Below are 15,990 nucleotides of genomic sequence, written 5' to 3'. Positions count from 1 at the left end.
TAATCACAAGATTTACATTTTTAACACAAAATATTCTACTTAATATTAGGTTGAGGAAAAAGAAATCCATTATTTCACCATTATTTATCTATTATAAAATAATATTTCTGCAGGTCTTATAATTTTTGAGAGATTTCGACTATTACAAATAATAAATTACTGCAAATACGTATGAACAGCATCCGATAGTACGATTACCATTAGCACATTCGCAATAATAACATTTCACTATAAAATATCTAATAAAACTTGGAATGTAATCAATATAACATTTATAAGTTCTACTATTAACATGTCGCGATAACGGTAATCGTACTATCGGATATTGTTGACACGTATCTGTATCGTGTCAACAATATCCGATAGTACGATTACCGTTATCGCGACACAACGAATGTGCGCGAGTGGAGTTGTAGGGAGAGCGATTGGCGGTGAATAAGGAAGAGCGGCGGGAGAAGACAACACCGTAGGCTCGAAATAAAGCGTCGTGTTAACGAAGAACTGAGTTATTTTTATTTTGCACTCCCTAATAGTGTAACAGTATAACGAGTCAAGAACGTTAACCAAAATTTTGACCGGGAGACGAATGCCGATTTGAACAAGTACGCGTCGATTAGAAGTCAGCTCTAAGTTACCTCGGAATGCGACTTGCGCGCGCGATAGTTGTGCCTTATATAAGCAACGATCCCCCTCGAAAGATCCTGGCAGGAATTCGGTAAATATGTGACGGTCACCGATTTCCGTAGATCTCTCGAGAAGGCTCGCTGTTATTGTTTGCCGAAAATGGAATGTGGCTACTTGGCAACAGCATAGATTTCCCGCTCGCGAACAACGTTTCGCCGCGCGAGCGGGAAGAACGCGGCCACGCGTTATAAGCGTGATGCTCTGGAATTCTGATGGTCCCGAACACTGTAGTAATTTATTATCTATCTCATGATCAATACTTCTCAAAAATTAAAAGACCTGCAGAAATATTAAGTAGAATATTTTGTGTATTAACTATTTCACATTATCCTAATATTTTTACTATGATGTATAAACAGTTAATAAAGATAATATGTAAAATTAATTATATATTTATTATTTTTTTTTAAAGCAAGACAAATACAATTCCAACACAATTAACTAGTTAAATCAACTTTCATTGTTTTTTTTTATAATCTATATATAATTGTATTATTTTTTATATACATATAAAACTCGAATTTTTTAATATTCCATTATGAACAATAAATAAAATAAAATACACTCGACGCCAAAATTAAGGGATCATTCTGAATCCAAAAAACAGGTGTAATTCAAGAAAGTGTAACTTTGTCAAAAATAATTGTAAAAATTTTTTAAAAAAGCATTTTAAAGCTTGAAATCTCTAGTTTTGAGATTGATAAGTCATTAAACAATTTATAGATTTTTTACGAAGTAACGCGGATTCAAATGGGACTGCGTCAAATCTCAAAATATATTACAAACTTTGCACAGCTCCACGGCGTGAAATAAAAATTGCACGCAAATGTGGTTTACAGTATTCGAAAGCGTAAATCTTTACCTTTAATTTACGTTTTGGTTGAGCGTTGTACGAATTATATTCACCGAATTATTCAACATTGAAGAAAGAAGAAAATTGTTCTTTCATAGAAGGTTAGATTGACATCTGATAAATCTATTTCGGCGTGGGGGCAGATTTCATATACAATTATCTAACTGTAATTCTCAATCTTTCCATTTTATTACTTTATTGTAGGAAACACTAATCTGGAAAAATGGCCTCGTCTTTCTCTTCGACGTGCCGGATTGTGCGAAAATCATTTCACTGCAGATTCATTTAATCCAAACAGTAAAATGAAGCGATTAAAAAAGGATGCAGTGCCAGTCCCATTTGACTTAAGTGTACAAAACTCCAAAAGAGATAACAGAAAAAGAACAAATTTAAATGAAGCAGAAGAATATCAAGCTGATAATATTACAAGGCAGTCAGAATCTGAAAATGATGAGACAAACGTTGCATCTGCACTTACATCAATTTCCGATAATATTTCAATTCAATAGCAATTACAAGAGCCTCCACTAAAAACTTATATATCAAAGCTGAATTTTGACAACTCAGACGAAGATATTAGCGAATGGCTACACCTTGAGCCAGATATGCGTAAAAAAACCTCAACGGTTATTGCGCCTAATTATGTACAGAACGTTTCTCAAAGTTCAACGCTAGTCCCATTTGAATTCAAAGTCGCTGAAAACAATTTTAAAACATATAATAGAAAAAGAAAAAATTTTAATAAAACAGAGGCATATTGAGCTGAAAATATCACGAGACAGTCACAATCTAAAAATAATAAAATGAACATTACATTTGCACTTACATTCATTTCCGATAATATGTCGATTGAAGAGCAATTAAGAGAGCCTCCAATAAAAACATATAAATCATGGCTGAATGATTGTGACAGCTCAGAGGAAGAAGATAATAACAAATGGACACATCTTAAGTCACCTATGCATAATAAAAATTCAGAAAATAAAGAAAATATAAGAAATAAGAAACAAAACAACAAACAAGAAGAAAATAACGATCATAAAAATGTAAATAATTCAAACATTGTTAAGTTTTTACAACGTAAGATAAGTCGATTACAAAATCATATAAGATCTTTAAAATATAAATTACGTACACCCAAGGACTTTGATTCTGTCCATGGGGAAATTTTCCAAACTGAGAAGTCGCTATCTTTCTATATACTTACAGTTCATGATTAACGTAACGACCAATAAGCTTTAGTCGTTTCATTAATCATGAACTGCGAGTATGTAGAAAGTGGTGACATCTTAGTTTGGAAAATTTCCCCATGGACAGAATCAAAGTCCTTGGGTGTACAGCTCGAAGATATAGAATACCAAAAACACAAAAGCAAAATAAAAAGTTGGTAAAACAATTAATAAATAAACAAGACCTACATCCCATTGCAAAAACTATGATAAATTTGCAGCTACATCAGCCACGTACACCATACACACAAGAAGAAAAAAATCTTGCAAAGCAATTGTATTATTATTCGCCTTCTGCATTCTGTCGTTTAAGAAAAGCAGGTTGTAATTTACTGGGACAGCGAACAATTCGAAAGTGGCTGGAAGAACATGATATAATATCAGGATTTTGTGACTTTATATTTAAAAAATTAAAAGACAAACTTTCTCAGCTTCCATTAGAGGAAAGAGTGTGCGCTCTAAAATGGGATGAAATGTCTATAAAAAGTTATGAGGAATATTTGCAGAAATTAGATCAAATAGAAGGTCTTGTTGATCTTGGACCTTTAGGAAGAAAATCCGAAAGAAGTAAAAGTGTTCTTGTATTCTGTTTGGATAGTTTGAATGCGCATCATCCATGGCGTCAGCCTCTAGCATACTTTCTACCAGGAAAATGTATGAAAGCAGAGGAAATAGTGATATTAGTAAAAGAATGTCTATATAGACTAAACGAAGCAGGAGCTGACGTAAAACTTCTTACATGTGACCAAGGTACCAGCAATCAAAGTGCTTATGCTCAACTAAATATTACTACAGAAAAACCATATTTTACACATAACGGTAAAACATATTATGCCTCATTTGATTTTCCTCATTTGATAAAAAGATTAACAAGTTTTTTAAGGAGACATACAAATCTGTATTGTGATGGAAAAATAATTGCATCATATACAGATATCGAAATGACCTGGACTATCGATAATGCCACAAAAGGAGACTCAAATTTGTTATCTCACATCACAGAAGCTCACATTCGTCCAAATAATTTCGAGGCGATGAAGGTTAATTTAGCTTTTCAGCTATTAAGCCATACCATTGGATGTGCGATAAAAACAGCTGGCAATAAAAACGAGTTAGACACTGAAACATAGGAAGCAACTGCCGATTTTGCAGAACGCATAAACAACATTATTGATGCGTGTAATAGTTATAGCATTAAAATGAGATTTGGCGGAAAACGACCATTGTCCTCTAAAAATCCCGATTTAATTGCTCTGTTAACAGATTTTACTGAATGGTGCTCAAGATGGTCAAAATCACCAAACAATGTAACTCAAATGCCATGTTTCAGAGGCCTCGTTTTAACTGTATGAGCTATTCTTGCAACTTATGACAAACTTTCAAATCAATTTCAAGGATTTGAACTGGCAACAGGATTGTGCAACCAAGATTCGGTGGAGCACTTATTTTCTAAACTTAGACATACGTGAAGGGCATAATCCAAATCCAACAGCAAGAATGGTACGATTATCCATGAGACATACAGGTATACTCTCAACAGGATATATACAAACAAGCGACAAAGGTAACGTTGAATGTTCAGAAAGTGAGGCACTTATTACTCAACCAAGTCAACTCATGAAAGAGGTAGAAAAAGTTATGAGTACTAGGGATGGGCGATGTTCAAAATAAAATCGATTTTTTGGACATCGACTTTTTTGGAAAAAATCGATTTTGAACATCGATTTTCTGTGAAAAAAAACCGATTAATTGATTAATCGAATGCGAAAAAATTATTGGAGTAGGGTTATTATTTTATTATTAAATCTTTTCTTCATATATACACTTGTTTCTTATTATTATAAATTTCCAATTGTACCCAAAGTTCTTCTACCTGAAAAATTATTGTTATTAAGCCATCAATATAAAGAAATATATATATATAATATATAACTATAATAAAAACAATCATTTTATTTATTCAACCTCATCAAAAAACAATCTTACCTGTAAAAAACTGAAAATTTAATGATAAGAAATAGAGAATGTTAGGAATAGAAAATTAATTATAGGAAATAGAAACTGTCACCTTTTACTTAAAAAACCTCATGCCTTGTACAATAAAGAACACATAAGGCTTGGAAAAATTTCAAGATGCGATCGGTGGTATTTATTGCGAGACACGAGATATTCTCGAACATTAAAACACCCATAACTTTCCGCTAAATATCCGTCGGAGCTTTAATTAGATCACGAGTTTTGCAGGTTGTTAAAAAATTTGCAAGATATTCAAATAAATATATTCAATTAATAAATATATTCAAATTTTAATATATTAAAATATATAATATATAATACACAACATATAATATATAATATATAATACATAATATATAATATATAATATATAAACAAGAGAGGAACATATTTATAGTTATAATATAGTAGTTATAGTATAGAAACATAGTTGTAGACATTAGTTATAATATAGGAACATAGTTATAGGAACTAGGAACATAGCACATGACAATTAATTGTTACTCCAAACAACTCCAATCCTCTCGTGAAAGCGAACTAAGAAACAGCAGTTTATTTAAGTGCTCACCAGATAGTCTACTCCGATTGTCGGTTTTGATGTTACCAGCTTCAGAAAACAGCCTTTCGGATGGCACCGATGTTCCAATAATACTGACGTAGTTTAATGCCAATTTATACAATGACGGAAACGCGAGCTTCATCGATGACCAATACTTAAGAGGGTTTTCTTGACGTCGGATGACTGGTTGGCTCAAATATTGTCTTATTTCGAAACTGATGTCTTCGCTGTGAGTACTGTAGTCAGCTTTGTTCGCAACCAAGTGGTCATGAAAGCTCCAGACATCGGTCTTTACTATCGATTCAACGGATTCTTTGTTATACGTTTTTTGTACGGTATCCTTCTGAATGTAATCATTAATTTGCGATATTGCAGAAGAAGCAGCCAGAGCGCTCTCAAAGTGGATTTTCTTGAATCTTGGATCCAGTATATTTGAAATTGCTAGTATTTTGTGCAACTCAAAATCTTTAAATCGTATATTAATTGCTTTTTCGAGTTTTTCTTTAAATTCGATTCCACACCTTGTTAAAGGATTACATTCTCGAACGGCCACTTTCAAGCATCGAACTAACGGGATGATAACGCTACATGTTGGATAGGAGTCTCCACTGACTTCAGTGATGACACGCTCGACTGGTTTCATGAGGGATATGACATCGTTCAGCATTTGCATTTCTTCTCGTTTTAACATATCTGGTGCACTCGGACACTTCGACATAACCGGATAAACATATTCCTCGAGAGCGACAAATCTTTCTAGCATGTAGAGCGTCGAGTTCCAACGTGTAGGAACATCTTGAATAAATTTCAATGCAGTTCCTTCCGTTTTTCCGTCTCGCATTTGCAACTTCTTTAATTCATCGGAAGCCACGACGCTTCTTTTTGTGACTGTGACTATAGCCTTCACTTTTGCAATCGTATCCCGCACAATGGGCATAGCGACTAGTACGTCTGGTACGAGATGAGATAGAGTATGCGCAAAACAGGCCACATGTTTGTCCTGTCCCACAAAGTCGCGTACAGCTTTCTTGATGTTGGCCGCTTTATCTGTAACGACTGCCATAATTTTCGATTGGTCCAAATTGAAGTCCTCCACGACTGAATTTAAGCACTCTCTGAGATACTGTGATGTGTGATTTTCACTCATCGGAAAAACTCCAATACATCCATTCTTCATTTCAATTTGTTTAGTTACATAGTGGATGGTGACGCCGAGATAACTTTGGTTGCCGACATCTGTCCAATTATCGCATGTTATAGAATAAGAGTCAACTTCCTTGAGGGTGCTTATAAAGCGGTTTTTCAATACTTCATATCGGACGTCTATCAATCTTGTCACGGTTTTTCTGCTCGGCATAGTGTAGAGAGGTGCCAATGTTTTTATGACCCATTGAAAGCCGTCGTTTTGCACTATAGATAATGGCATTTTATCGGCCGGGATCATGTACAAAATGGCATTTGTAATTTTGTCAGAAGTCTGACCTCCTTCTGTGAAAATAAAACCAAGTGTTTTGCCAAATGATTAAAAAATAAATTAAAAGATTTATTTCACGGCATACATACTTAAGAACGAGTTTGTATGTTCGAATGCTTCAGTGATTCTAATTAACTGTCCCTGTAATCAAAAGTATTTGTTATTTTCGTTGTTCTTTTGTTAATTTTATGAATCAGTCATTTTTCGATTTGCTATAATCGTTTATTTACTTGTTATTATACACTTTTTTATTTTTTGCTTGTTATGTATATATTTTTTTATTATTTATATACTTGTTATTTATATATTTATATTTATTTTTACTTGTTATTTATATATTTTTTTACCTGTGGTTTGAATTTTACTTGTTTCGGTGGAGGGCCATCAAGATCGTCACGATCGTCACTAGATTCGGAAGTCACTCTAGCCTTTTGCTTTTGCTTCAGTCTGACAGCTTGGGAGCAAAACAACGCGTGGCGTCTATTAAGGTGCTGAAGTAAGTTCGATGTGTTTCCGCAATGTTTGTACACTTTATTGCAAATCGTACAGCGGGCTGTATTATTAATTTCCCTTTCGAAATATTGCCACACAGCACTCGAGTGCTTTGACCTTTTAAATATCAAATAATAGTTAAGACAATCTTTTAGAACGACCCCTAAAAAAAAGTTGCAGGAAATACTAAAAACAACTTACATAGATTTACTCTTTGTTACGCCCGAATGCTTCAAACTTTCTGGTGGGGCTTCAGTCGGCGTGATCTCCTCTTGGGCTACCACTTGAGGATCTCGAGCATCATCCTCCTCTGTACTCTTGATCAATGTGCTATAAAAAGGCAGATATTAAATTCAATAAAGTGAACAGTGAACAACGCCATAAGCGTACACCATAAGTCGTGAATTTATACTTACAAATCCACATCATCAATGGATCGAAACAGTTTTTCGATTTCTTCGTTATTAACGATCTTCCCACTTTCGCACAGATTGCTAACGTATTCGAATGCCTTATTATTATCATCTAAAATTAAAAGTACGCATATAGGGTATATGATAAGAATACAATAATAATCTAACATCAATCTGGAGATGAGTCTTTAATAAATAAATACGAAATATATGCAATTAAAGAAATACGTACTTTTCAATGAAATATATTCCTTTGTAGATAATCCTTCTACAGGGAATGGAGAATGTTCGTTGATTCTAAAATATATTGTGTGCGTCCTGGATTCTACAATATAAAAGTGTATTCGTGCAAAACATTATCGTCACGTTATCATCGGAATTCAAACAAAATTATAGATAAATAAATAAATTAATGGCTCCAATGAATAAATCAATAAGAAAAAGTAATTGCCTATGCGAGCCTCCGCAGTTGTTAGGGGCTAGGGCGTGGAACGTAAGTGACGACACGAATCCTCCGTGTAGATTAAAAAGAATTGTATTGATCAATGTACATTTCGATTCGAGATCTGGATCCTCTGCAGTGTAACTCAAACATTTGTAATATAGTTAAAAAAAGATGAATAGCAATAATGATAATAATTGTGGCGCATATTACAAATGTTTCTGTTACACTGCAGAGGATCCAGATCTCGGATCGAAACGTTTGTACATTGATCAATACAATTTTTCTAATCTTTTTGGAGGATTCGTGTCGTCACTTATGTTCCATGCCCTAGTCCTTAACAACTGCAGAGGCTCGCGTAGGCAATTACATTTTCTTATTAAAATTATAGATGTTGGAGTTGGAGGTTATGTGATACACTTAATCGAAATAAAGATTAATTGTATAGTTTGTACTTACCGTTTCTGGTATCCATCGCTGACTCGCATTGAATTTGGAATTAATTAAACGATAAGACTTGACCGGATGCCGCACAGAACATATATAAAGATGCCGGGTCGTTCCACTTAATCCACTATCATAAATGGGGTAAACCCGTTTGGACACAGCACGATTCGACACCACCACTCACAACGCTTGACCATTAGAAAAACTCTAGGCATCGGCCGCTATGAGTGGTGGTATCCAATCGTGCGGTGTCGAATCGCGACGCTCCCTCATAAATGTTAAGGCCGCAGCACAGACTTTTGCATAGCTGCATAACCGTATACATAAAGAAATTGATTGGTCCATTTCCTTATGCATGTGCTAATGGACCAATCAATTTCTTTATGCATACGGTTATGCAGCTGTGCAAAAATCTGTGCTGCGGCCTTTAGGCTGCTGGGAACAGTGAGTGAAAACGTTCGATTTTGCCCCAAGAAGATCGATTAGTCGATTAATCGACCGACAAAATATCGACTGCTTTTAATCGATTAATTTAAAAAAATCATTGATGTTTTCGGAACATCGATGAATATCGCCCATCCCTAATGAGTACAAGTACTTCTACTATAGAATATGCTGACTTTGAAGATGATTCATATTTGGAAGATGCGCAGCTTTTGGAAGAATATGCAGATTATGAAAATATTGAAAATATAGAAAATATAACTCCACTGAGTGGTTATGATGAAAATGCTATTGCATATTTCGCTGGATTTGTAGCACGACGAAGTTTGAAAAAAACTAAATGTGAGAATTGTCGAAACGATATGATGAAGACTCCCATGGATGATGCGACAGCAAATGAAAAGTATATTGAATATCGTGAATATTCAGATTCAGATGATGATGAAAATGCTCCAACAGTAAAAAAATTAGTAAGGCCAACTACTATCTTAACAAATATAACAAAAACACAATTAAAAACATTTAATCATATATGGCAAAATCATTGGGCATCTAACCACGTTCTTGAAAATATTGTAGCTGCATGTGTTCAAGCAACAAATAAAAATTACGCTGGATGGTTGGATACTAGTCACGAGTGTTATAATCATCGAATGGAAGCTTTAAAATATTTGATTAGAGTAAAAACATATTCTCGCAATAGATACAACAATTGTGCAGAGAAAATAAAAAATACCTCCAAAAGAAAAATGAAAAACATTTTAAACAAATAAAATGTAATAGTGAATATACGATAAAATCTAAAAATAAAATATTATTAGCATCAGATCATAATTTGTCATAATAAGTAAAGTGTAACAAATATAATGTAAAGATATTAATTTTACAAACCTAAATCTATTAATTTATATATTGTATTGCACAATGAGGAAAATGTTTTATAATATTTCACTGCGCATAGCGCAGAATGCATCTTACAACAATTTGCTGCGCATAGCGCAGAATGCATTTAACAACAATTTTCTGCGCGGAGCGCAGAATGCATTTAACAACAATTTGCTGCGCGGAGCGCAGAATGCATTTAACAACAATTTCCTGCGCGGAGCGCAGAATGCATTTAACAACAATTTGCTGCGCATAGCGCAGAATGCATTTTACAACAATTTGCTACGCGGAGCGCAGAATGCATTTTACAACAATTTGCTACGCGGAGCGCAGAATGCATTTTACAATAATTTGCGGTGCGGAGCGCAAAATGCATTTTAAAAATACTGAAATCAGGGTTGTGCTTTTATGCATAAAGTATGAATAGTATACGTTATGCGTAAACATGTATAAAATGCAGGGTAAGTTAATATTTTTTTTAACTACATTAAATTAAAAAGTTATTTGTTTAAAAAATTAATTTAGTTTCGTTAAATGTTTCATGAACAAAAAATAAACTAGTTAAAAGTTACGTTCAGATTAAATTAACGTAAGTTAAATTAAAGGTTTAGTGTATATATATATATATATATATATATTGATATATTGTTACGTCCGACGGTGGCACAAGGCACTCACGCGCACTCACGCACAATAAATAATTGAGCAGATTCTTTAAAAGAAACTGAGACGTTTATTAGAACACGTCTGTCACCGAAACGAGGCTCCAGACGTCAGCAACATAACAACAACCGTCGTCAACGAGCGACCGTCAACTCATTACTATCGACTGCATAAACTATACGGTGACACATTACAAATATCGCACGACCGTAACACTGCCCCCCTTCTTTAAAGTTGTCGTCCCGACAACCAAGCTGGAAGGCTTGTTCTTCCAGAGATCATGAAGCTGCGAAACCTCTTCTTCAAAACGGAACCTTCTCACTTCAATCTTTGCTCGTACAAAACTCTTCATCTTAATTCTTGAGTGCTTCTTTCTTGATTCTTCGGACAAGGGGGGGAAAGAAATTAACTTTCAGGGACCCAACGCTCTAAAGGCTCCCATGTCCCCGCCTCGGCATTTGCCTCCAAGCCCACGGGAAAACCCTGAATCAAAAACCGGGGCGAGGCGGTCTTCTTAAAAAAAAAGAATCTCGTTGACCTCCCTTTACGCGTCGACTTTGCAAGCCTCCAAACTGAAATAAAAAAATAAAATCCGACAAGTGCTCAATTCACGAAACATTAGTTTGCCTCTCTCTCTCTCTCTCTCTCTCACACCCCCCCTCGATTTAGAAGAAAAATAATCCTCAGAATCCCTTTCCCCCAAGGCGAAGATTTCCAGAGAGGATTTCTGATCTCCCGCTCTACCCTGGGCTTCTGCCTCAGGTTACCGAGCATCGTCCCTTCCTGTAAACCTTAATTGACGACCTTCTGCTCTACCTTGGGCTTCTGCCACAAGTTACCGAGCGTCGTCCCCAAAAATTTTCTATAATAGAAATTCCCTAGAACTTCCATTCTCTGAACGTAAACAAGAATAATTCCCCCCAAATAAATTTCGGGCCCTGATTCCCTATTCACACTCCAAACGTCTTTCCGAATACGGTGCTAATCTGTCTGCATGCACAACCTTTCTTCTATGTCTCAATGATTTTTGAATACTGAACACTACCTCGCTAAGTTTTCTTACTATTTCATAAGGACCTTCCCAATTCCTTTGTAATTTAGGAGCCTTTCCTTTTACCCTATGAGGATTGAACAGCCAAACCTTTTGCCCTTCCTGAAAAAGAACCTGTCTAACTCCTCGATCATATCTATTTTTTATTCGAGAAGATCTAAGATCCATCCGCTCCCTAACGTTATTATGAATAAATTCCATTTTCCTTCTTAATCCACTAACATAATCTTCATTGGAATCTACTTCCACCTCTGGAAGACTACCCCGCAGCAAATCTAAAGGAAGTCTTAAATCTCGGGCAAAGCACAACTCGGCAGGAGTAACACCAGTGGCCTCATGCTTCGAAGATCTATAAGCTAAAAGAAACATTGGAACCCAATGATCCCAATCTCGTTGATTCTCGGAAATAAATTTTGATAAATAACCAATTATAGTTTGATGTTGTCGTTCTACCTGCCCATCAGACTGAGGATGTAAGGGAGTCGTTCTCGTTTTCTTAATTCCAAGCAAACTCATTAATTCCGAGAACATCTTAGATTCAAAATTTCTTCCTTGATCAGTATGGATCTCCATAGGAACTCCATATCGAGAAATAACCTCCTTAACGAGAACCTCTGCTATTGTCCTGGTCCTAATGTTCCTAAGCGGAAAAGCCTCCACCCACTTGGAGAAACAATCAACGATAACAAGCAAATACTTATTTCCAAAGAAGGTAGAAGGAAGAGGCCCAAGTATGTCCATCTGTATTCTCTCAAATGGAGCTCCCACATTGTAGACTTGTAAAGGGGATTTCCCCTTTCCGGAAGGACCCTTCTTGGAAACACAAATTTTACAAGTTCTACACCAATCTTCTACATCTTGCTTGCAGGTCGCCCAGAAAAACCTCTTACGGATTTTCTCTAAAGTCTTATTAACTCCAAAATGACCTCCAGTAGAAGAATTATGCGCTTCTTCCAAAATCCGCTTAATCCGCTTGCGCGGAACAACAAGTTGGACAATGTTGAATTTTGAATTTGAAGATTCCCATCTTTTATAAAGAACTCCATTCCTTAAAACAAGCGCATCCCAATACGACCAGTAAATCTTGCAAGAAGGATCTTTAGAAATAATCTCCGTCCAAGAAGGTCGTTCTCCCGAGACCTTGCTGTGATAAATAAAAGAAATACCAGGATCCCCTTTCTGATCTTCACGCCACCCCTCCAAATTTTCTCCTTCTAGAATCAATCGTCCAACAGTCTCTTTTCCAAATAAGGTGCTCTTCAATTCCACTTTAGTACAATATTGACATCCGTAATCCTCACATAATCGCCTAGAAAGACCGTCAGCATTCTTATGACACTGACCCCTCCGATGGATAATTTCAAATTCATACTGCTGAAGCCTTTCTATCCAACGAGCCAATTGACCCTCTAACTCCTTAAAGGACATTAACCATCTTAAAGAAACATGATCTGTACGGACCATAAACTTTCGTCCATAAAGATAATGATGAAAAGTTTTTATTGAATCAACAATAGCTAATAATTCCCGACGCGTTGTACAATAATTCCTTTCAGCTTTAGAAAATACTCGGCTAAAATAAGCAATCACTTTTTCCTTTCCGTCTTGTGCCTGTGACAAGACTGCACCAATTCCCGTATTCGAAGCGTCAGTATCAAGAATAAATTCCCCATCTCCTTTTGAAAAAGAAAGAATAGGAGATGATGTTAATATTTGTTTTAATTTATCAAAAGCTCTTTGACATTCCTCGTCCCAAAAGAATCTAACTTGATTTTCAGTTAAAACATATAACGGTTTTGCTATGGACGAGAATCCTTTAACAAATCTCCGATAATATGAGCAAAATCCCAGAAAACTTCGAATATGCTTCTTATTATGCTGAACTGGCCAATCCCTCACAGTCACAATCTTTTCAGGGTCCGTTGCAACGCCCTCAGCTGATATAACATGACCTAAATATTTAATGCTCTTTCCAAAAAGAACACATTTTTTAGGATTAATTTTTAAATTTGCAGAGCGTAGCCGAAGAAAAACTTCTCTCAAATTCTTTATCATTTCCCCAAAATTTTTCCCGAATACAATAACATCATCAAGATAAACTAAGCAAATTTTTGATAATAAATTTTGTAAAATCTTTTCCATTAATCTCTCAAAAGTTGCGGGGGCGTTACAAAGACCAAAAGGCATAACATTAAATTCCCAAAGACCGTTACCGATAGAAAAAGCAGTCTTTTCTTTATCCCTTGGATGAATTTTTACCTGCCAATAACCGCTTTTTAAATCCAAAGAGGAAAACAAATCGTTACCTGTTAATTGATCGAAAATGTCATCAATTCTAGGCAAAGGAAAAGAATCTTTCTTAGTGACATCATTTAACTTCCTGTAGTCAATACAAAATCTGATTGTTCCATCCTTTTTTTCACCATAACCGCCGGCGAAACCCAGGGACTCTGAGATTCCTTGATAACTCCATGTTTTTTCATGTCCTGAATAATTTTATCTACCTCTCCTCGTAAATGGATTGGAATTCGACGAGGTACCTGTTTAATTGGGGAAGAATCTTTTACATTGATCTCATGTTTGACAACATCACAATTCCCCGCAACAATTTCATCAGAAAACACATCTCGAAACTCAATCAAAAATTCCGCAAAAATTTTCTTCTGACTGTCATTTAAATTTTTTGAATCTTTAATGAAAAGTTCTTTCAAAATTTCAGGAATCTCTTTAAAACAACTTTCCACACGAGAACATCTTAAAATATTTGTTTCACCAGATAAAGATTGACCCTCAAAAACGAAATCAAACACATTTCCTAAATTCATTTTTTTAAGAAAATCCACTCCTAAGATGCAATCATCGCTAATGTCCGCAATTAACATTGGCATTTCTACAGAAAAGTTTCCAAGCCGAACTTTTACAATTGTTTTGTATTTAATCAAAATTCTTTCCCCCGTAGGATATTTCAAATCACCATCAAAAATCTCAACTTTTCGCTTACCTAACTCAACAAAATTTCTATTCAAAATTGATACATCAGAGCCCGTATCTATTTTAAAGATACAATGTTTATTATCTGCTTCTCCGGAATAACAAAATTCATCAAGATCACACTTAATTCTATTTAATTTAAAAAAACGTTTAAATTCTCTCCCCGTAACTTTCGGGGCTCCCCGTTCTTTAGTCAAACTCGCCCCGTCAAGTTCAACTATTCCGAGTTTTCCGATTTCCCGGGACATTCAAAACGTAAATGCCCCTCCTTTCCGCAAAGCCAACATTCCGTTCGATTTTTATTCACAAAATTCCCTCTATATTTATTTCCTCTTACAAATTTATTTTCACCTTCATTTTTACCTCGTTTTTCCTCGTTTCCAAAACCACTCTCTTTTTTCCTAAAATCAAAATTATTTCCTTTTCTTTTAAAAGAATTAAAATTACTTCCCGCTTTTCGTTCAAAATTATTTTCTTGAATAGATTTTATCGTCTTAGTTCTTTCTATCGCCACTTTCAAAGATGTCATTCCTTCTAACTGAAGGGTTCTCTTCACATACTCATCTGATATTGAAGAAACAAATTGCGCACAAGCAATCTTGTCTCGAACAGAATGTGAGCATTCAGGATATGCAAGCTGAGATAATCTCTCTATATCCGTTCCAAAGGCAGCAAAATTTTCCCCAAATTTCTGTCTTCTATTCGTAAATTGACAGTAGTAACTCTGTAATGAATGAGTTTCTCCGAATCGTAATTCTAATTTCGATTTTAATTCTGCGAATTCCAAACTTTCTAAATCTTGTATATTTTCTAATACCGCGCGAGCTTTCCCTCTTAAACATGACACAAGCACGGTTTTCATTTCCTGATCCCATCGATTTGCCCGAGCGATAAGGTTAAATTGCGACAAGAATTCGCGCAACGAGGTACTTCCATCGTACGTATCCGGTTTTAATTTAAACGAAGTTCGTGAAGTTATCCGCTCTCCCGCGATCGCGTCAATTTCACTCTCAAGAGGCATATCATTTTGCACACTCGCATTCCCGATTAAATTCGCGGCATTATCATTAGACAGACTTAGCTGGTTTTCCCGAAGATGCCGAAACTCCTCCTCTCGCTGTCGCAAGAGCGTTGCAAGATCTTCCTGTTGCCGTAATTGCAACGCGCGCTCCTCACGCATTTGCCTCAACTCCTTCAACGTCGTCCGGAGAAGCGTCTCCGCGTTCGATGTTTCACTACTAAAATTCTCCAATGTCCGTTCAACGACATCCTCTGTCGTTCGTTCGACGGCATCGCCCGAAGACTGCATGCATGGGCGTTCGTCATCTCGTAGAGATTGCTCCGCAA

At 35.7% G+C, this 15,990-nt stretch overlaps 1 protein-coding gene across 1 annotated transcript; it reads right to left on the bottom strand.

Moving 5' to 3' along the window:
- Positions 1-5,282: 5,282 nt before the first annotated feature.
- LOC105202988 (zinc finger BED domain-containing protein 4) lies at positions 5,283-8,637 on the bottom strand. The gene is made up of 6 exons (XM_026141519.2): positions 8,622-8,637; positions 7,724-7,832; positions 7,509-7,637; positions 7,163-7,424; positions 6,905-6,956; positions 5,283-6,829 (listed from the first exon to the last, which is right to left on the bottom strand). Exons 1-6 carry the CDS (start codon positions 8,635-8,637, stop codon positions 5,283-5,285), a joined length of 2,115 nt encoding a protein of 704 aa, XP_025997304.2.
- Positions 8,638-15,990: the final 7,353 nt, after the last annotated feature.

This window comes from Solenopsis invicta, chromosome 3 (genome assembly GCF_016802725.1).
Source record: "Solenopsis invicta isolate M01_SB chromosome 3, UNIL_Sinv_3.0, whole genome shotgun sequence".
NCBI classification, from domain to species: Eukaryota; Metazoa; Arthropoda; class Insecta; order Hymenoptera; family Formicidae; genus Solenopsis; species Solenopsis invicta.
This window is presented reverse-complemented; position numbering and strand designations above follow the sequence as displayed.